Here is a 23,369-nt window from a genome sequence, read left to right as displayed (position 1 = left end):
TTACTGACCTCTTCATCTACTGTTGTTTTATTTTTTTTTTTCCGTGAACTGAAAAAACATTTAATTTTCCAAGCCATGATGGGCAGCGATTTTAACTGAGACAGCACTGTTCTCTCCAGCTACATGAGACTCACTTACAGGCATGAAAGCAATTTCTTCCTGATGATGCGGTCACTCTGCTCAGTGTGCATGGTTCTGTTTTATTGTTTCTCATTTCTTTTCCATCTGGATTCTTTGTTAACTAGTTGTTTTCTGTGCCCCTCTTGCCTCTGCCTATACTCTGCTAGGTTTCCACCCACACCTTTGCCCTTTTAGCTTGCTTAAAAACAATTGACCATTCATTGTAATTTCCTGCTGTGATGTGCTCTTGAACTGAATGTTGGCATGTTCCTGTACAAAAATGAGTGCCTGTTGCTTTTTGCATGATGCTGGTTATCTACACTCTAAAGCAACCATAGAACCCGATCAGCTCGATCCAGATGGCTGACCTGTTTCTCAGATTTCTTCCTTTTTGTAATTTTTTTTTTCTCTTTCTCTCCCCCCTTCCCTTGCCCTACCTCCTGCTCAGGATATGCTGTGACAGCAGGTCATTTCTCTCAGCCGACTACCACAGACATTGTAGGAGGAGCTCCTCAGGATGGAGGCATCGGAAAGGTGCGGCTTTTACTCAGACAATAAAACAGTTAGATGTGACCAGGTTAAATATGATGACTCAATTCCCATAAATGAGGAGTCACGAGATTTTGTCTGAAGATTAATTTTTGAGTAGTTTGTCTGGAAGAAGTAAGGGAATTGGTGAAGTCCTCAAATTCACTCCACCTGCCCCTACAGGCACCTTTACTGTCTTCACCCCAAACCACCAAAAATAATTCTTTATTTTGAAGGGATACAGTTATTGGGAAAAATTATAACCTTATATGACTTTAAAAAATATTCTTGTTGCACATAACACTGAAAATCTTCAGCTTGTTTAAATTCACATATTTGACAGCATTTTGTGCATAAAATATTTTAACATTTCCCAATTTATTTGAATGGGTTTTCACATTGCAAAAGTGAAAACAATAAGAACATGTGGTTACAAAATTAGTACAATTGAAAGGCTTACTCTGAGACAGGTGTAGTACATGAAATTACTTTTAAATCCATTTTTAAAGATTTTTTTCCAGTTGGTATCTCCTTTAGAATTTTAAATATATGGACATGTCTCTATTATCTTTGCAGTATTAGCATCTGGATTTGCACTGGGTGAATTTAGAACCCACAGTAATAAAGTGGACAAACACACACAATGGTTTGATATATACACAATTTTCATGTATGAGGACAGTATTTAAGATCAAATCCTGTAAACACCTAAGCATATATATGCCTTTATGAGCTTGAGTAGCTTCACTGAATTCTGTGGGTTACAGATATGCCTAAGGGCTTGCCCTGAGGCACTGTATGTTTAAGTGATTTGGCCAAAATCTTAGGATGACTCAGCAGCTAAACTATAGATAAAATCCTGCCTCATGGTCATATATGTTAAACTCTATACCATGCTCTTATGTATACCGCTATAAAACTAGGGATAATCTGTATTATGTCAATGTATTTAGATGAATTTTCGTCTCTTTTCCAAACAGTTTCCAAAGGAAGCATCTGAAATAGTTCTTGCTGTATAATTCTCTTCAGTGAATTTCCTTGAAGCTGTCTGTATACCCATCTGTTAAGGGCCTATTAAAACCCAATACATAAGTTAATACATCAAGTTCTTGGATCAAATCCATGATCAACTTTGCAAATAAAGTGGCTCTTTTCTCTTATTACCTGAAACGACACCTGCTGGTCAGAAATAGATGGATTGGCTTCAAATTCTATCTTGCTATGCTGTGAGCCAAAGAATGACTCAGGAGTTCTGTAGAGACCTGTTCCACTTTTACAATTAAGTGGGATTTTAATTAAATCATTTTAGGTTCTTCCTTTTTCTGTTAATAAATACCATGTACAAGTAAACTGCAGAACTGTTTTATATATATATATATCTATATATCTATATAGATATATAGATATATAGATATATATATATATAAAAAAGAGAATGATGATAGCTCAATTAATGCTAGGGATATATGGGGCTCCTTTGGAGCAGATGATAAATAGGTTAATAGAGACAATCTCCTTTATGATCTTAATCTAATGTGTTTTACTACCTGACTGATTAGGCAGTCAAAAATAATTGACACCTGGATTATGGTTAAACAATTTGCTATGTTATAATTTGTTTCACCAGTACTCGGGTCTAATTTTTCTACAGAAATGAATGTATAAGCTTTTTATGATACAGATCTCTCTCTGGCTGCTGACAGATGTGGAAAAAAAACGTGCTTTACTGGAAGCAGCAGCACATTAGTTCGACCTGGCTCCACAGCATCTGTATAGATTGGGCACTTCAGCGGGGCTTTTTGGCACTTTTATCTTAAGCCAGTTGAATCAGCTATTAGATAACAGTGCCAAAAAAGTCCCGCTAAAGCGCCTAATCTATACAGATGTTAGGTGTGCTAGGTCCAACTAACACAATGCTTCTGGACATGAGCTGGGCTCAGTGTGCAAGCACACCAAGTTTAAAGTAAAGCGCTGTTTTATTATTTTTTTTAAATGTCTGTAAGCAGCCTATGTGTTTGCATGCATTAAGCTTATGCATTTGAGTTTCATCCAGCCTCCAAACTTTCCACCAATTTGTCTAAGCTAGCTTTCCACAGATTTGCTCATTGTGGCTTGTTCATCATCTTGTATGAATCAGTCATAACCATAGATCCTGGTTTTCTCTGTTTAAAAAAATGCAAATTCTCTGATAAAAATTCTTGAATTCTCTGATTAACTGCCCCCCATCCATATTTTTCCGTGATTAAAATGAAACACTACTAGATACATAGGTATCAGTTGAACAGTTTTATTTATATATTTACAATTTTAAAGCAGTATAGAAGCCTACCAGTGCCTCAATCACTGTAATAAAAGAAACTCTAAATACCTCTAAATGTTGGCATTTGATTTTGGGTTTTTTATCATGTAAATCAGATCTCCTCCTGCCCCCTTTGCTCACCAGGATGCGAGTCCAGCTGCAGCTGTCCCCCCCATCCCCCACTACTTTGTGGTGCTGAGCAGCCCTGATATGCTGGTGCCCTAACCATGCCATTGCCCCTCACTCCCCACCCACAGCCCCTGCTCTCCCTCCCTCCCTCCCCTGCCAGAGGGGACCCCCAGCTGCCAGGGCTACGGGGCCAGGGACCCGGGTCTGCAGCCCCCTGCAGCAGTGCCTGAACCCCAGCTGCCACCTATGAGAGGTGACAGGTGCTGCAGCAGAGTGGGGTGCAAAGCTTGGCTCCCCTTCCCCCATGGGTGGCATGGCTGGAGCAGAGCCTGTGGGAGGGGCAGGGTGTGGGCTGCCCACTGCAGGCTTGGGTGGGGGGGGGATTGGCTCCCTACCACTGTGCACACTCCTGCAGGTAGGGGGCACATGCCCCCCCAGATTTGTGTGCGGGTGGGTGTAAGTGAGGTGCCTTCTGTGCCGCCATCTCTGCTTTTGCTGGGCAGTAGAGGGTTCCTCATCATGGCAGTGCAGGGCTCCTACTGGTGGTGGCATTGAGCTTCCCTACCCTGCCACACTGGGTCTTGCTTGCTGGGCTGTGGAGGCCCAGGGGGGAGGGCAGCAGGGTGATGAGCCCAAGGTATGCTGTGCAAGCCTCCAATATTTAAAAAGAATGTTTGGCTTTGAAGATGTACATACTTAAGGTGTGTACAGACATCTGGGGAGGTCAGGGGAATGTTAGATGATGTTAAAAATGGCCACCTGATCTAACTTAGTTCGCCCATGTGAAACCTTACACTTAGATCCCTAGTTAGGTTGATCTAAAGGTGAACTGTTAGGGCTACCATATTTCCAGGTCCAAAAAAAGCGGGCACCTGTCAGGGAGGGGAGGCGGGGGAGGGGCAGGGGGAATATGATGGTTGTGGGGGGTGTCACAACCAAATTAAGTAGTGCCCATGTCACAAACAAGTAATAACCATTTAAAACAGTTTTTTCTGCACTAGGTTAACTAAGGGTTAACAATAATGATAACCGCTTTTTTCTGCGCATGTCAAAAAAAAACTTATTGCTGCGCCACTAACAGAGATAAAAACTTTTGCCTTCTTTGCTTTTATATAAATCATTATAATTGGTCAAAGAAAACAAGGAATAACCCTGTGAAAATAACACCCTAGCAAAGACCGCTAGATAATTGGCGATTCTAATTAGATTTATGACGTGACAAAAAACAATTGGCTATCATACAAACAAAACCCGCTTACATTTTTCACAAAGTCAAAGACAACTCTGCCCACACCTTAAAATAAATCTAACAATTTGATCAGTTGTCAGCGTCTTCCCGCTGCGACCTCCCTGGCGTACCCTTGCCCCGCATGCCCGATAAGCCGACCGCCGGCCCGTATATATATATCTACAAAATGACTAAACGACGATCTCTAAGCTATAACTAACTAAATATCTCTGACCTCCATCTTACACCACCTTGACGTGAATAAACAATCTTGCTTTGCAACCGATAAGCGTCCGCCTAATTAATTCCACTCCAAGCGTCACAAATACCCGCCTGAAGGCCTTTCTAAGGCCCCGGACCCTTATCTGCCCGGGTAAAAGTCAGAGAGAGCTGCTGGCCGACTGCCCTGGGTCCCGACATGGCGTCACAAACAGGATCAAGGGAAAATGTGATGAAGGTGAAATTAATTAAGAACTGCCCCTGGTGTAGTGGGGGGCACCGCATAAATAACGCGGATGAATTATGGGCCCACATCGCTTATCACCAAGCGAGCGGAGCGGAGACAGGGTGCGTCAGCAGCTACTTCTTGCTGAGAGGAGAGGAAGGAGTCGGAAAGGAGTGGGCAAGCTCCGAGGGGGACAAAAAAAAGATGATTAACGTAGTGTCACTCCTACTGTGTAAAAATACAAACTTAAAAACCCAATTAGCTACAGTCAGCAAAGCTGCTGCGGAGATAACAGCGTGCCAAAACCCTCCGTTGCCACCAAAAAATGACACCAAAAAAAATATGAGCTGCCCAGAGGACCTAAAAAAGAAAGGCGGAGCCACAAAAGAACAGGCGGGACTCCACCCAACTACCCTGCCCCAGGAGATGACGTCGCTCCCAACGGCCCCACCTCCGTCCCACAGGGAGGGGGCAATAAACAAAAATCCGATCCTCCCATCAGACACAATAACAACTACAGCTACCGCTCATCCTATAACAATAACCAAACAAATAACCAACCCAGAGGGTGCAACCACCTCCACCACCCTTGACGTCATCGAAACATACATGGAGATTTATGCAGAAGAGGATACCATCACCCTTTGCCTTCTCCTCAACCTGCTTGTTACTCAGCCAACAACAAATCTTTTAAGTCAACTTCCACGACTACAAGCTCTTATAAAATCAACAACCACAAACTCAGCCGTTGCCCTAAGCTATCTTACTACATATCCAGTCGAATACCAAGGGCCAAAACATTCCCAATTCAACTTACAAAAAAAATCAAGACTGCCACCCCAGAGGACACCAAAAAAAAGAGCCATGTTTGGGTTCCTCCTAAACCACTTCACGCTTACCAAACAACGACTACACGTCCTAAGAGATGCGGTACAACGACAACTGACACATAAACTAGGCTACCAATCTCGACCGATCCCGCCAACCGGTCCGGGCCCTGGAGGCACCCACGCCTAACAACACACTCCGGATAACACCACAACCTGCCCCAACAAACAACTACTTGAAGGGGGCATCTATAAACTAGCGCTTCAAAAGCCCCAACCATGAAAGCCGAAGCTCACCCCTAGACACCACACCATCATCAACCACATCCGCGAGTGCACAAAAAAGTCATCTACAAACCCGAGCAATATCTTGGCTCCTACTCTGTGCTCCTAAAAGGCGATCAAATCTGGTCGCTCATCATAGCTCATCACAACTAGCTAACTCGCCGCCATGCTGTTCACCAAATATGGCCACCCTTTTCTTTGTTTGTTTGTCTGTTCGTCTGTTTTGTCCCCTTACAGGCCCAGCAAAGACAAAACAGCAATCTATAACTGCCCGATCGCAAAAATCACCAAGCACCAACCTACAACACACCTGGGTCGACACCACAATGGCTGCCTGCTCATATGTCGCAAGCAGGGTCGTCGCTCTATTCCTACAATTACCAACAGATTTCTCGACAAACAAAGCTGACTTCAAAACCTCCAACTCGGTCCTAAACCTTCTGTCATTATAGGCCAAAGACACAACTAACGATTCATTTTATGGTTTTTCTTTTCCTGTTAATGATCTTATACATATTTGTTTTGTTTTGTTTTGTTTTAAAGCCTGTTCGAGACTTTACACAGTAAAGCCAAGTCATAATGTTTTAAATAAAAAGCTCTAAATTATTAAAAAAAAACAACATTGATAATCTAAAGGTTTGAGAGATGTCACAAAAAGGTCGAGTATAGATAAAAACATTAAATAAAAAAAAAATTTTGCCTTTTTAGTTTGGTTTCTTAACTAAAACACAAAAAAACACGAGAGACAAATATAAAGGCTTATTATATGTCGTAGGTGGATAGAGGACAAAAAGTGTCAAATCGTTAAAAAAAAACCCAAATAGCGATACATGACAAGGTTAATGCGTTTCAACAATCTTAAACAAAAAAATAAAAAAAATTACAAAAAACGCCAAACCGACTCTCGGGTATAGGCCAAGGTTAGCTATCAGACCTTTTCCGTTGGTTTGGGTGGGACACGTGATCATGATTCCTCAACTTGTTAATACCCTTCATTATGCTTTTATTATCAATTGCTATATTTGTGTGTTTTAGCTGTTAGATTTTTCAATATCTCAAAACAAAGTTAACCATGCTTTTTGCTTTTATATATACCCGCTTACCAAACACTAACAATAATAAACAAAATGGTCTATATATAAACATAATGTTACTTGCTGTTCCATAGACAAAAGGACATGTCACAACCAAATTAAGTAGTGCCCATGTCACAAACAAATAATAACCATTTAAAACAGTTTTTTCTACACTAGGTTAACTAAGGGTTAACAATAATGATAATAACTGCTTTTTTCTGCGCATGTCAAAAAAAAATTTATTGCTGCGCCACTAACAGAGATAAAAACTTTTGCCTTCTTTGCTTTATATAAATCATTATAATTGGTCAAAAAACCCAAAAAATAACCCTATAAAAATAACACCCTAACAAAGACCGCTAAATAATTGGCGATTCTAATTAGATTTATGACGTGACAAAAAACAATTGGCTAACATACAAACAAAACCCGCTTACATTTTTCACAAAGTCAAAGACAACTCTGCCCACACCTTAAAATAAATCTAACAATTTGATCAGTTGTCAGCGTCTTCCCGCTGCGACCTCCCTGGCGTACCCTTGCCCCACATGCCTGATAAGCCGACTGCCGGCCCATATATATATATATATATCTACAAAACGACTAAACAATGATCTCTAAGCTATAACTAACTAAATATCTCTGACCTCCATCTTACACCACCTTGACGTGAATAAACAATCTTGCTTTACAACTGATAAGTGTCCGCCTAATTAATTCCACTCCAAGCGTCACAAATACCCGCCTGACGGCCTTCTAAGGCCCCGGACCCTTATCTGCCCGGGTAAAAGTCAGAGAGAGCTGCTGGCCGACTGCCCTGGGTCCCAACAGGGGGCAGTGACTTGCCGGTGCCCTGCCCCTGCCTATTCTGTTTCTCTTCACTGATGAGCCACAGCCTCCCCCCTGCCCTGCTGCTGCCCCTCACTCTGGACACACTGACCCCAGTCCTACCAGTGCCCCTCACTCTCAAACAGCCTGCCCCCCACCCTTTGCTGGTGCCCTTTACTATTGACCCTCAGGCCCCTGGTACTGCCAGTTCCCTGTACACCCAACCCACGGTCACCTGTCCCATCCCCTGTGCCCCTCTCTCGTGACCCACAGACCCCTGCCTCCCCCCCCCCAGCCCTGCTGCCAAAGCAGCTCCCACATCTCTCTCTCTCACTGGAGCCCATGTGGGGAGCATGTGACCCCGAAATCCAGTCACTTTGCCCACTGCTCCCAGCCCCAAGCAGCCAGCCTGGGAGAGCAGAAAACCCAAACAATTGCTCTTATTTTAAAAACAGCACAGGAGTCCAAGGAAGAGGATGTGTCTGGGGAAACCCAGACATATGGTAGCCCTAAACTAGTTCCAGGAGGGTTAGATTGGTCCAAAAATGGCTGACCTGATTTAATTTAACCTGATCTTGGAGGTGGACTAAGTTAGATTATAGGTAGATTGATCTAACTGAACTTCTGTACAGGTTCTCAGTGCAGTTGCTGGCCCCAGGGCTGCACTTTTTCTAACTCCCCCCTTGCACTGGGTTATTTTTAGCCCCCTGGTCCCCAGATGGACAACCCCATCCCATGAACCAGCTAGCGCACCCCACCATCCCCTCCCCCCCCGCCAACCTGCCAGATAACCCAATTCTGCAAGCCACTCCCAGTTTTGGTTTTACCATTGTTCACTGGTGCTGGGAGCCGATGGAAGTAAGTTCAGGTGTAGGGAAGGGTTGTTCATCGAGGCATGGGAGGTGGGGGATAAAAATAGTCTTGTGGGGGGAAGAGAGCCCCCTGATCCCACCAACCCTCAACATGGAATCACCATCCCGTACCCCACTCAATCTGCCTACCCCTCCCCTCACCCTAGCTTACTTCAGTCAGGCTCCTGGGACCTGTGAGAGCCATTAAAACTGGCCCTGGAAGCAGTTTACAGGATCGGGCTGGAGGCTGGGAGGGTGGGAGGAGGTGCTGAGGGGGGGTTGGCAGATCAGAGAGCCTCTCCAATCCTGCCACCCCCCACCCCCTCCCAAGCCTGCCTATGAACCCTGATCCACTTGATTCCTCCCCGCAGACTCCACTAGCCCCCCGATCACCCTGAAGCCTCTCCGCGAGCCTCCCATCCTGCCCAACCCCTCCTCCCTGAACTTTCCTTAGATCAGGGACCTTTTTAACTGTATCCTCTCCCTAACCACTACAAATGTCTGTACCTACTCTTACTAGTGTAATTTCAGTTTTTACTGAAGTCTTTGCCAAAACATCCTGACTTTTGTCCTATTCTGTAGACTCATCCAACTGCATGCTTTCTTGTGGAGGAAACTGGGGGTCAGGAGGTTCTTTCAGTTCTCTGACCTCCTCATTTCTGGACACTGTTACTCCCTTCCAAAAGCCATTTCCTTGAGGTTGTGGCTGTTGTGCAGTGGGCTGTTTGCACATTTAAGCTTTTATTAGGATCCAGTTAAAGTCGTTGTAATGACATGGGGCTCTCTGTTTGATTCTAAAATGAAGACATTTTATTTTGAAAAAGTATTAGGATTGTCTTGAATTTGAACTTTGACAGATATGAATCACTTTTTTTACAATGATTACACATGAATGTTTCACTCTGTTCTTTGTAAATAATGTCACAAACTACCCACTTGCAAGCTGACCTCATGTCTAGTATTTGTAACCATTGTTTAATTTTTTTTCCTCTTTCACTTGATAGGTTTATATTTTCAGAACTGACAGGAGATCAGGCTCCCTAATAAAGATTTTTCAAGCTTCAGGTAAAAAGGTGAGAGATTTTCACTAACAAGTGGTTTAATTCTGTTAATTAGAATGGTGAATTTAGTTGATCACTTCTCAAGCATCCAATCTAAGTGTAAATGCCCTCACCAAGAGGTCCTCAGTCAATTATTTAAACCAGTCACATGTCTTTCAGTCTCATTGGCAATGTCAACTCAGTGCCAGCATTGCTGAAATTTAAAAATCTAGTAATATTTGCAATAAAAAGTGCTGTTAGAGCTTATGGGGATTGAAAGAGAAATCCTATTTCTGCCTCTATGGCTGCAGAAGTTTGGTAGAGTGTGGACTGTGTGGCAGCATGTAGAGCTCTGCCACGAAGGGGAAGAGATATTGGGACAGACGTGCACAGCTTGAGAATCAGTTGCTGTTGGAGATCATCCATTCTTATTTGTCAGTGAAAAGTGAATGCAGTGACTTCCAGTTGTGATCACAAAAACTTGGCTGCTGGCATCATTTGCTTTATTTTGCCCCTTCCAATTCCGTTGTCTCTATTGTCTCCCCCTATAGATTCATAGATGTTAGGGTCGGAAGGGACCTCAATAGATCATTAATCCGACCCCCTGCATAAGCAGGAAAGAGTGCTGGGTCTAGATGACCCCAGCTAGATACTCGTCTAACCTCCTCTTGAAGACCCCCAGGGTAGGGGAGAGCACCACCTCCCTTGGGAGCCCGTTCCAGACCTTGGCCACTCGAACTGTGAAGAAGTTCTTCCTAATGTCCAGTCTAAATCTGCTCTCTGCTAGCTTCTGGCCATTGTTTCTTGTAACCCCCGGGGGCGCCTTGGTGAATAAATCCTCACCAATTCCCTTCTGTGCCCCCGTGATGAACTTATAGGCAGCCACAAGGTCGCCTCTCAACCTTCTCTTGCGGAGGCTGAAAAGGTCCAGTTTCTCTAGTCTCTCCTCCTAGGGCTTGGTCTGCAGGCCCTTGACCATACGAGTTGCCCTTCTCTGTACCCTCTCCAGGTTATCCGCATCCTTCCTGAAGTGTGGCGCCCAGAATTGCACGCAGTACTCCAACTGCGGTCTGACCAGCGCCCTATAGAGGGGAAGTATCACCTCCCTGGACCTATTCGTCATGCATCTGCTGATGCACGATAAAGTGCCATTGGCTTTTCTGATGGCTTCGTCACACTGCCGGCTCATGTTCATCTTGGAGTCCACTAGGACTCCAAGATCCCTTTCCACCTCTGTGCCACCCAGCAGGTCATTCCCTAGGCTGTAGGTGTGCAGGACATTTTTCCTCCCTAGGTGCAGCACTTTGCATTTCTCCTTGTTGAACTTCATCCTGTTGTTTTCTGCCCACTTGTCCAACCTATCCAGGTCTGCTTGCAGCTGTTCCCTGCCCTCCGGCGTGTCCACATCTTCCCATAGCTTTGTGTCATCTGCAAACTTGGACAGAGTACATTTGACTCCCTTGTCCAAGTCACTGATGAAGACATTAAAGAGTATCGGTCCAAGGACCGAACCCTGCGGGACCCCACTGCCCACACCCTTCCAGGTCGAGACCGACCCATCTACCACGACTCTTTGGGTGCAACCCTCTAGCCAATTCGCCACCCACCGGACTGTGCAGTCATCCACATCACAGCCTCTTAGCTTGTTCACCAGTATGGGGTGGGATACCATATCGAAGGCCTTCCTGAAGTCTAAGTATACGACATCCACCCCTCCTCCTATGTCCAGGCGTTTCGTAACCTGGTCATAGAAAGAGACTAGGTTGGTCAGGCACGATCTGCCCGCCACAAACCCGTGCTGGTTTCCCCTCAGCATAATTTGTCCTGCCGGGCTCTCACAAATGTGAGCCTTGATAATTTTTTCAAAAATTATTAAGTTATGCTACTGATTCTTATCTCCCTATTTCTCTCTAGAGATGGGCTTTTTAGGGTTGTAGTACTGGGCTATGGAGGCTCCATTGCCCTGCAGGTAGACTCCTTCAGGAATCCTCTACTCTGAATGCTGATCTAAGTGTTTATTCCCAAGAGCTTAAATCCAGCATTTACCCTTTGATGTTCTTGCACAATCTAATGTAACCATGCTTCCATGTGTGATGTCCTGTTTGGCTAGAAAAAAAATGTACATTATTCTTGACCAGGAAGCATGATATGTCTTCAGGAAAACAAAACGCACATCAAAACTAGCCATAGATAATGGCAAAAATAGTGGTACCCAGCCTAATTCAGGGCTGCACAGAAGGAATTTCTTGTCCTCTCACAGAGCCAGAGGGAGGCTTACAGGGCTGGGTCATAAGAGTAGGGCCAGGGTCCAAGAGATGGACCTTTGTACTAATAGAATCTGGCTATACTAGGTGCTGCTGCTCTCCTTAGGACACCTGCATTGTTAGTAGCTCAATTAAACACATGCAGACAAATTCTGTCACAATTTCCTTAAACATTGGGGATGGTAGAGGATCACAGGGATAGAAAGATACTGGGATCTGTGTTTTTTTCTTATTTCTTCCAGATCATATTGACATCCTTAGTTACAGTGCTTCTTCCTTGAAAAACTATTCCTGGGTGTAAGATCCACAGCAATCAGGAAGCATAAGGGATTTAGCCAAGAAACGTTGCATTCTTAACTTAATCACATTATCCCTGTTGTTATTTCTTAATTTTCTTTTGTGTTTACGTCCTTCAAATACTTGTAGACTATTATTGTGCTCCTACAATTTTTTTCTAGGCTCTCTAAAACCCAAACTTTTATTTATTGATTTTTCTTTTTTTTTAAACCCATACACAAACCCTACATTTTTCCAAATGTCCTCTGAGAAGTTTCTGCTCTGAGTATTGCAGGAAACTGACTCCAGCCAAATGCCATCTTAACAGCAAAGGTTCAAACTCACTCCTCCATATCCCATTTACATTGACATTGATGCACAGGCTGTTTTCCTTGCTTTCTTTTTTTTTTAGTGGGGGACGGAAATTAGAAAACCAAATGCAGGCACTGAAGTTGATGTATTTATTTTATAACAACTGCAAAAAATTAAGGTTCTGCAAAAAGTAACATGGACTTGCCCACACTGAACACACCTAATGTAAATAAGAGCCTGTTTTTTAAGGCTTCTTGAATATGCAGCGTCATGTTTTTCATAACTTTCATTACAATGAGAATTTTGTTTTAAAACATAACTGGATAAATATAAGCCAACAAAAATTCTTGAGGGGAATTAAGCTGCCTAGTTCCTTCAGCCTCTCCTTGCATGACTTGCTTTCCAAGCACTTTTATCATCTTTGTCACCCACATTGGGACCCTGTCTAAATTCTCCACATCCTTTTTAAAATATGGAGCCCAGAACTGCACACAGTATTCCAGATGAGACCTAACTAGTCCTGAGTGGAGAGGCACTATCACCTTCTGTGTCTTTCACCTAGTACTTCTATCAACACCGCATTCACCTATTGTGCAGCTGCATCACACTGCAGACTCGTATTGAGTCTATGATCCACCAAGACTCCCAAAACCTTTTCTATAGTGCTACCATCCAGCCATATACCACCCATTTTATATTAATTAACTCTTTCTGTAATCTCAGCTTCAAGCTTTTCCCTAAATGAATTTCAACAATAAAAGTGAGGGCACACCAGTTTTATATGGCTTGCTTTTAACTCTGGGACTTAAAAGGATTGATGCCTTTCAAAAGGAGTCTTTTGAGAGATGCACAATATATTTTAACCGTATGCCTATGGAATATGCGCTGCAGTGCTTTGGCATAGCTGGATAAACTCAGGACAGCATGTCATTCTTCCCTTCAGTTTCATTACTTGTGTTTAAATCAAGCCCTTGTATGTGGTTTGACTGTCATTTGAGGAATGCTTCATATAGCATGTTAGTAATCTGCAGTAGGTCTGATAAGTCATCTCTTTCTGATATATTTTGTCACTGATGGAAAATTTCTACATGTTCAAGGCTTCACCTTGTAAGTTCTCTGTGCATGAAAATTCTCTTGAAATCAGTAGGAATTTTGTGGAATAGGAACTTGCAGGCTCAGATCCTTAGACAGACTACCTTGGAGTAGGAGGACAATATGCGAAAGAAGAATCAGTAAGCACATTACTTTTCTTTCTGGTTGAGGGTAGAGCTTTCAGAGAGGTGGTCTATCTAATATAAGCCCACTCAGAATGCATTGCCTGAATCCTCACAGAGTTGGGGGATGCTTAGTGAAATTTAAGAAGGTAAGTTTAAGGTGACCAGGGAAGAGATTTTCAAACCTGCTTAGTGATTTTGGTTGCCTTTCTTTCTTTTTTTACCATTTTTTTTTTGGGAGGGGCGGTACAAACTGAGGGACCACTGAAGCTGCTAGATTTTCAGAAATTGCTAAGCACCCAGCTTCTGAAAATCAGGCACTTTCAGATGTCTGAAATGGATCATGAAAACTCACTAACCAATGGAAATCTTGGCCCAGGCAAGTGTTTCCCTCCTTTTGTTTTACTTTTTTGAGAAAAAGCTGTTCTAAAGTAAGGCCATTCATTGCCTTTTGCCTTAGGGATAAGGATTAGTTGGTCTGTATAATGTCCATGCGGCTGCACAGTTACAGTAAACAGTCTAATTCTTGCCAAAAAATCCCCTAAGGTTTGTCCTTAGGGCTGCTAGGATGAGATAAAGCATCATTTGATGTAAAAAAAAAAAAAAAAAGAGCATAATTGATTTCCTCCTGTGTGTGGGCAGATACTGAATGCTTTGTTGTGACTCGGCTTGGTTACAGATGGGCTCTTACTTTGGCTCCTCCTTATGTGCAGTTGATCTGAACTCTGATGGACTTTCAGACCTGCTGGTTGGAGCACCCATGTTTTCGGAGATCAGAGATGAGGGTCAAGTCACAGTCTATACCAACAGAGGAAATGTGAGTATATGAAGAAGCTTAAAGGGGAGGAAGGTAATTTAACTTGAGCATTAGTCCAAACGCTCTCAAATGAAACCTAGTGTCTTGAGTAGAAGTATATGATTGTTTTCAACAAAGCATGAAGCCAGGCAAAATTCTCCCGGTACTGTGATTCCTTAAATTCAAAAGTTAATCCATTTTTATCAAAATGATGCAAATCTTCCAAGGAATCATGGGAAAGTTCATGGTTTTGTGTTGAAATATGGTGGGATTTGTGGCTTTTAATTATATTAATACCAAAACCAAGAAAACTCAGCAGCTTTTACCAATGCTTGTTTTTTGTTTTGGATGGTCATTTGACCCATAACTGAGAACAAAACTCCAAGGATTTAGAAACCCATGAAAAGAGAAACCAAACATTAGATTTGCATTATTGTTGCTTTTATGCAATGTTTTGAAAGTCTACAGCCGCAGTCAACCCTAAACTGCTAAATTTCACATTGCATAACTATATGTTGGGAAAGCTTGAACTTTGACTTCCTGGACAAGCAAAGGATGACAATTAGTATGGAACACTGAAAGGAAAAAGATGTAGGGTCTCCCTCTCCCCTGCCTTGGAAAACTTGTGTCTGAAAAAGCCTTATTAAAAAGGAGTCATTGTAAGTGTTGAATTGTAAGCTGTGTTTTCTTACAAATATGTCCTAGTCCTACTCCCTTTAAGCCAACTGGATTTATCACTGGCTTCAGCAGTAGCACAACTGGATTCATATTCGCCTTTTTTTGATAATTGGAATATTGTGGGGGTTTTCTTTTTTTCTTGGATATTAAGCTTATACACAGATCCTATCTGAAGTGTATGAAATAAATCAAAATTGTATTTGTTTGATTGAATTCCAATGAACAGCCCTCATTTGTTTGTTTATTTATTTATTTATTTAAATTTGCCTTTGAAATAGTGCATGTGGGTCGGCCAGATCAAGGGCTAGTGTGTTAGGCTCTTCTCAAATGTATCAGAAATGGTGGTCCCCTTGGGTACCAAATAGAATTATTCTGTTTCCTTCACTGATCTCACTAAGACCATCCGAAGACAAATTATACTATAGGAGGCAACCATGAAGGCCCATAAATTTCTATGTACTAAGATTCACATGCTGCATCAGACTAGGTCTGATGAACTTAGCTCTACCTACTAGCAAGGCATGCTGTAAAGAAATGAGTAATGTACAGGACTGCCTGCTTTCCACCACTCTTGTCTTCCAACTTCATTATGTGGGATTTTTTCAATGTCAGCAAGTCCCCACAGCCAAGAAAAAGATTTTTATTACACGTTCCAGTGATCAGTCTACCCATATTCACTAAGGAAAAATACAAAACAAACCAATCTGTGAGATGGGCATAAAGCTGGCTTGAATAATCAAGTTTTATTTTCTTGTGGAAATGTTCTTTTCCCTTTGAGGGTGGATTGCAAGAAGTTAAGGCTCAATTTGGCTAGAAAGTGGGTGAGCATGAATCACCAGATTCATGAGACGTCTACTGGGATTTGAATGCAAAGCTGATTTTGTTCTGAGCTTTCTCAGTCTCTCCCCGTTTCATTAAACCTATCAGGGCATTATATTCTGATCTCTCACCTTGGTATTTTTGATTCAGAGTCTAGGATTTTTTAGATCCTTTGATACAAGTTCTGCAGTTCACTGCGCATGGAAAACACTTGTAAACTGTTTGGGAGTTTTGGCTGAGTAAATCTTGACTAAAGACTGAAGAGCTTTATTCTTTTGATGTAATCTGCTTACAGGACAAGAACTGAAGGGCATTTAATGCATGATAAAACTAAGTGAACTGATCTAAGCCTCCATGTGTTAACATTTCAGTTACGTCATTCATGTTGATCCTTTTTTTGCCTAATTTAGAAAGACTGGAAGTAAGGATTTAAAAATACTCAGTCTGAGCTTAGCACTGCTCCATTGGTAAAACTCCTTTGGATCTACAGGGGTAAAAAGGAATTTGGAGACTCTTGAAAGTACCACCCAGAATTCCTAAATCCTGTGTTTTATAACAGTGGTGAGGAAGCATTGTTACTAGCAGATTTTGGAACACAAAGAACTGTGCTTTTTGCATCTTACCACGTTAGTTCTAAATTTGGAGATGGGGTTATAAGCTAGAATTTTTTCTCACAAGCCATTTAATTAGTTAGCTGTTCAGGCACTGTCAGGAGCCTGAGGCCCAGGGCTCTTCATTCATATGTGGCTCTTCCTGTTCAACCTGGCTTCTTGGCTGATTACTATTTATGGCTAATGAATGTAGCTTGTGTCATTATCCAGCCTGGCTAATTCAAGCCATTGTGAATGGGTGAATTAGATTGATTTTATTTAACCACTTTGTTTTATAATACCCAAGCTGTAAGCCTTCATAGACCTTCAATTGCAGGGCAGAAGTCATACTGCAGCCCTGCCCCAGGTGTTTCCTGAAATGTTTGTGTGTTCCAGCAGAGAGGCCCTATATCTTTCAGTGTTCACTCTGTTTTTCTGAGCCTGTCCTGTTTCCTGTTTCCCAGGGGGTCCTGGAAGAGAAGCTTGTTCTGAGTGGTGACAATGCCTACAATGCACACTTTGGAGAAAGCATGGCCTCCCTAGGGGATATTGATGATGATGGATTCCCGGGTCAGTCCATTTTTGTTCTTACAAGTATTTTATTGTTTATAGTGAAGGTGGAGAGTGTTGGGTTACCTGATTATTTATTACTTTACTTACATGATTTTGATAAAGCATTCTTATTCATTACTGCCAGACAAGACAGCACAATGCCTACCAATGTCATTTCTCCTTAGTACAAGGGGTAATGCCATGAGGAATTAGTTTCTGGGTGTTATTTCCACGTAAACACATTTTGAGGCTAATTACACACAATATGGGTGAACTCTCATTGATTTCAATAGGATGTATTCCAGGATAGTGCAGGGTAAAACTGGTCAGGGCGCCATTTTTTGTTTGTTTTGTTTCCTGTTTTATTTATTTATTTGCTGCATTTTTTTAACTCTACTGTATGTCTTCTCAAGGACTTTTAGGTATTCCAACCCCCCTCCCCCCCCCCCCCCAAAAAAAAACAAACCAAAAAACAAAACCCTGCCAAAAAACCCCAAAACCTTGTCACCTTTTTTCCTATTATTTTTGCCATCTCACTAATATCATTACCATTTTATTGGCAGCTAGTTGCTGCCTCCAGTTGTACATTCTGTTTTTGTTTCATTTGCTATTTTACCTCTCAGTTCTTTCATGCTTTAGTATAAGCACCCACAGTATGATAACAACAGCTGAGAAGGGAGTGTTAACATCAGCAATTTTTCTTTCATTATTTCTAACCGTGCTAAGAACTTCAAAACATTGGTTGGCATCATGTGCATGTGCGTGTGTGCGTGTGCGCACGCGCGCACCTGGATTTGCCTTCTTTCAGACATTCAGCAGAAGTTTTCTGTCCTTATAGGCTTGACACATACCCTTTTTGACCTAACTTGACTTCTTTGGAAACTTGGCATTTCTAACACAGTGAAGAATGCTCATACTCCATATGTCAGTGGTGTCTTGCTTTGGAATATTGATTGTTCTAGGGCCTGTCATATATAAAGACTTTAAATGGTTTTTTTAGCATCCTTATAACTAAAATGCATGCTTATTAGACACTACTTTTATACACTATAAATAAATAAATAAGTAAATAAATGAGAAGGATATTCTTTACATGAACTCTTCATTGCACTGGATAACTTTTTTCTAGACAAGCTGGCACCAGAAGTGTGATGTTTTATTGTCATTATGATGAGCTATTTCAACATGGAGCCACAGGCTCCTTATAAAGGGAGGAAATGTTTCCAATTTGTGTTGTTTTACATATGCAGATGTCGCCATTGGGGCACCTAAAGAGGATGACTATATTGGAGCAGTGTACATCTACCATGGAGGTGCAGATGGGATTGTACCACTGTATTCTATGGTAATTGTTTCTTTCATTATTCTATCATGTGTTGCAGAAGTGTACCAAGCACATGGGTAAAGTATAGTTACAGAAATCAATAATCTCTCTCCTACCTAATCTTCTATCATAGGTGAAATATTACTTGGTGCATCTCTAGGAATGACAAAATGTACTTTTTAGCCACTTTATAAAGGGAGGCAGAACTACTGCCTGGGAGTGTACATCCGTTGTTATGCTGTAACCATTACATTTTCTTGATCCTGTAGACCGGGGGTTACAACCTTTTTGGCAGGTGTGCCACAAATTAAACCCTGCACCCTCCCCACAGTGCCACTCCCCTGCCCCAATATGCTGCACTGTTTTATGTTCTCCATCCCATCTGTTCTGCTTTCTGCTCCTTGCCCTATCTGCCACTGTCACCCTCCCCACACATGCAGTCTGTCCATGGTGGTTTGGCCACCCTTGCTGTAGAGATACTAGTCCACTAAATCACCCCAACTTTGACTTGAATAAAGAAGGGTTAAAGTTAGAATGGTTTTGCTTCACTTGTATCACTACAGACTTTGCACAGGTAAGAGTTGCATTGTAATAGACTATATCTGTATCCTTTGATATAGATGGAATTGATATTGATATAACGTTATGTCTGCCTTTACCCTCTCTATATGAAAAGGTTATATCCAAGGTAATGTGGCAGTTATGAAGTTATGAAATTGCATGGGAGTATGGGGGAGAGGTTCAGAAATGTCCTTTGACTTGACTATTGCTTGATTTCTAGTAGAGGTGCATCAATACATCAGTCCATATCACACTGGCACCAGTAAAAGGAAAATTGATGTTATTGGCTATCAGCTTTTTTTGGCTAATGTGGCTGATAATGTTGCAGATAAATACCACGTGTATGTGTGCAGCCTTAGTATGCATGTGGCCAGGATCTCAGCCTGGTAGCATGGTATGTCTTTTGGTGGGGGAAGAGGCATGGGGGAGGGAAGGGGTATAGGGTGGGGGAAGATCAAAGCCCCCGTGTTGAGGGAGGGAGTGGGGCTGGGGCAGGGGTAGGTGGTGTCCAGCTGGGTTGGGGCAGGGTGCAGGACAGAACTGGTGGCTAATCTGGAGGGCGCAGTGGGGGTGGCTCCTGCTCTGTACGTGCCCTTGGGGGAGGTATGGAGGGCATGTGCTCCCCAGGTCTTTGCCCAGGGCAAGGGTGGGATGCTGCTGTGTGCTTGGGGCCGGGGCTGCTTCTGCTGTCATCTGTCTGTTTGAAGTTCTGATCTAAACATTTTATTTTGTTGCTGGGTGGGATCCTACACAGTACATCAATTTAAGCAGAGTACAGGGTTTAGTGGTTATACTGGAGACTCTTTTAGCAGACTAGATTAATCTTTCGGTCTTTTACCAAGTATCACTCTACGTCGGTTGTACAAAGAAATCTAAATCCCCTTTTATGATCCTTTTAAAATGTGATAATTTGTGGCATATGTAGGACTCAGCTCTGCTCTCTTTTCTCAATGATAGCTGCTGGGAGGGAGGTTCGTCTAATTTATTATGAGAGTTTAGACTTTTGAGCTTCTGCATTTCCAGATACGGAGGTTGGTTGTTTGTTTTAATTCCCGAGGGAATATGTTGCTTTAGTGAGATGGCAGATTGAAACCAGCATAAAATGAAGCTCTTGCTTTTTTCCCCTGTTTCAAAGTAAGAAAAAGCAATCATATCTTTTTTCATCCTCACATGGAAAAGACCATGTGAAGAGTTTAGGGGATACCAGTGGATTCATTCCTGCCATCCATCCTCCTTTTTTGAGGCAAACAAATATACCAGTTGTGATAGAGGTATGGGTTGTAGCCATGTTGGTCTCAAGACGAAGGGTATTTGTACCCAAAATCTTGCAAAGATTTTTTCCAACTATTTTGAATTGGTCTAATAAAAGATATCAGATTTACCCAAAGAACCTTGTCTGCCAGTTGTGATAGTACTTTTATAACCCATCCTAGTATTTTTCATAGAAGAACTAGACAGGACAATAGGACATTTCACACATGCAACCAAACAGCCCTCAGATGTTAAAAAACTTTAGCTTCCCCCTACCTGCTCTGAATTTGAACCAGTGACCTCAAGGTGAGAGGCTTTGTGTATCTGATCACTATACCCCTGAGCCATCCAGATGCCCTGGATTTCCTTTATTAAATAAGCTGTGAGAAGGAAGCCTTGGGTGTATAAATTTTTTACCCTTCCCATTCCCTTTTTCCCTTTTTTTTGTGCAAGTCATTGATCTGTATCTGTCTTACTTGCCTGTAGCAACTTTTAGCAGTGGCTTTGAGGAAAAGCAGCTTAATTGGCTTGTAGCATAATGTATGTGCTCAGTAAGTACTGACCAACTAAGCTTCATGGCCTGCTGTTTTCATTCATGGCACTTAAAGCACAACAGAATTATACCTCTGCATTTATACCATAATAGCATGCAGATGTCTGTGGGATATCTGTAGGCAGGATTTACCACCCTAATAGGGACCCCCCAAAAACTTTGTTGCATTCTGTGATGTAAGTGAAACTATGAGGAAGAAGTTGTTTTCAATTACCTCAATCTTATTCACTCTTAAGACAGAAAATTTAGTTGCATTTGTTTTAAAGCATTCTTTCTTCGTTAAAGCTGGCCATTAGGATTGCAGGTTTATCTTAAAGGAACTTGTTCTACTTTTAGGGCATTGGTTTTGAGGAGGTTTTATTTCCCTCCAATGAAGTTCCTGTCTCACCTTTTTTTGGTTGATGCTAATGTCCTTTTATGGGTTGAATGAGGAAGTATTGTAGCCTGTAAAAGGCTATGAAGTCCCAGCAGCAGCAGCCTGGGAATTATACACTATAATAGGTCTTTTCTGTCTGTAACTTCTGTGATCAGATTCTATTTTGAACTTAAATTTCCTTTTTGTTTGCAACATACTGTTAATATACAGGATCCCAGGAGCTGTCAGACTGACTTGGAAGATGAGATTTTAATACTTCGATTTGCTCCAGGCAAAAACATTTACTATTGAAACAGTATGGGGGGAAGGTCTTATGTGTTAGTGATTTTTGAGGAGGATTTTTCAAAGTCAGTTAATGTTCTGGGCTGGGAAGACAAAAAAGAAATACAGCTTTAGCAATGACACAAAATAATATATAATAACTGATGAAAAACAGAATTTTCAACTCGATATGGAAATTAATCTCTCATTTTTTTCCCTTGAACATATTCGTAGACTTTGTTGAAGTGGTTACATTTGATTTTATGTTTCATTGAATCATTATTTTTTTTAAGTGGTATAAAATTATTATTCATACAGATGCAGATAATGAAAAACATTATGTGGAATACAAACCTGTATACCTTTTTATAGAAAATATGTTTGCTATATTGTTAATTGGTGTATGTGTATTTATGATTTAAGTATATTTTTAATCAAAGGCAACAACTGCATTAGTTGAAGTCAGGAATAGAAAACAGTCCCTAAGGACTGTATATATGAGGTGGAGTTACTTCAGAGTGGTGCATAAGGGAGAGAGAGAAATTAGAATACAAAAGAGCAGGGAGAGGATGAAGGGTGGACAGGACAGGCAGTTCTGGGAGGAAGAAATTAAAATACTCTCTTCTTATACACTGCTTGTTGCATGTCCTTTCACAGCATCTGATGGAGTGAGTTTCAGCTCTTAAAGGCTTGTGCCAGATAGATTTGTCTGTCTGTCTGTATAGGTGTAGGTGTGTATATCTAGTTTGGTTAGTTTATAAGGTGCAACTGTACCCTGCCTTTTACTTGACTTCAGATTAACACAGCTAACTACATCAATCTAATGATACCACAGTGTGCATGAGAATGAATCCCTGGGAGAATAGTCCTCGTGCTCTTTTTATTTTAATTTTGTTTCCTTCCTGTGAGTTTACTTCCATATTATCTGTTGCAGAAGCTGTCTGGGCAAAAGATAAATCCAGCACTGAGGATGTTTGGCCAGTCCATATCAGGAGGAGTTGATATGGATGGAAATGGTTATCCAGGTATATTTTGCACCAACAATAAAAGCAGACAAAAAGCAAATAAATGAAGCATATCCACTAGTTTTCATATTGCTTATTAAAGCTAGTTCATCTCAGTAATTGGAAAGTTAGCAACATTGCTTTTATTGCTTTTCTTTTCCATCAGCTACTGAAAGCTCATTATATGATTAGTTTGTCCCAGAGAATGTGGACTGCTAGCTAGGTTCATTGGTGTAGGTTTGAAATCTGTAACAAAAGATTGATAAACAAGATGAAGAAGAAGATAATGACTTCCTTGAAGAGCAGTTGCTTTTAATGGAAAACATTTTAACTAAAATAATGACTGTGGGCTATTAATATTTAGAACTGGAATGAGTTCAGGAATCCTGTCTTGCAGACTTACTGTAGGCAAAACATTTAGATGTAATGATTGGCAGATTTAAAATGGGAATAGAGAATTTTTCATCTATTGCACACATCTTAAAATTGTCAAATTGGCTTGAGTAAAATGACTATAAAGAGCTGCCCTTCAATGTCTTTTACAATTGTTTATATGTTTGAAACTTTCAGATATGACCATTGGAGCCTTCATGTCAGACAATGTGATACTTTTAAGGTGAGATCAATTTCTTTCTTCTCCATTATGTTTGCTTTTTATGGATCCTGTATGTTGGTGATGTGGTTTCTCAATCTTTCTCTTTTCTTTTCTTTTCTTTTCTTTTCTTTTCTTTTCTTTTCTTTTCTATGGTTAGAAAAAACATATTTCTATGCACCTGTCTGGCTGCATGGCATTTTGCAGAGTAATTATAAGCCTGATCCCAAGAAGTGTGTATTTTATATAAACAATACAGTAAGGGGATAGGTGTGTAGTGGGGCCATGTG

The 23,369-nt window shown here is 41.5% G+C and overlaps 1 protein-coding gene across 1 annotated transcript in view; it reads left to right on the top strand.

The window, feature by feature from the left end:
• ITGA9 (integrin subunit alpha 9) overlaps positions 1–23,369 on the top strand; it is a 381,381-nt gene that overhangs the window by 50,220 nt on the left and 307,792 nt on the right. Inside the window, exons 7-13 of the mRNA XM_019483333.2 lie at positions 569–654; positions 9,621–9,689; positions 14,402–14,539; positions 17,070–17,175; positions 18,408–18,502; positions 22,418–22,508; positions 23,058–23,103. Of these exons, the coding sequence (XP_019338878.1) occupies positions 569–654; positions 9,621–9,689; positions 14,402–14,539; positions 17,070–17,175; positions 18,408–18,502; positions 22,418–22,508; positions 23,058–23,103 (631 nt within the window). The remainder of the gene's footprint in view (positions 1–568; positions 655–9,620; positions 9,690–14,401; positions 14,540–17,069; positions 17,176–18,407; positions 18,503–22,417; positions 22,509–23,057; positions 23,104–23,369) is intronic.

This window comes from Alligator mississippiensis, chromosome 5 (genome assembly GCF_030867095.1).
Source record: "Alligator mississippiensis isolate rAllMis1 chromosome 5, rAllMis1, whole genome shotgun sequence".
NCBI lineage: Eukaryota > Metazoa > Chordata > Crocodylia > Alligatoridae > Alligator > Alligator mississippiensis.
This window is presented reverse-complemented; position numbering and strand designations above follow the sequence as displayed.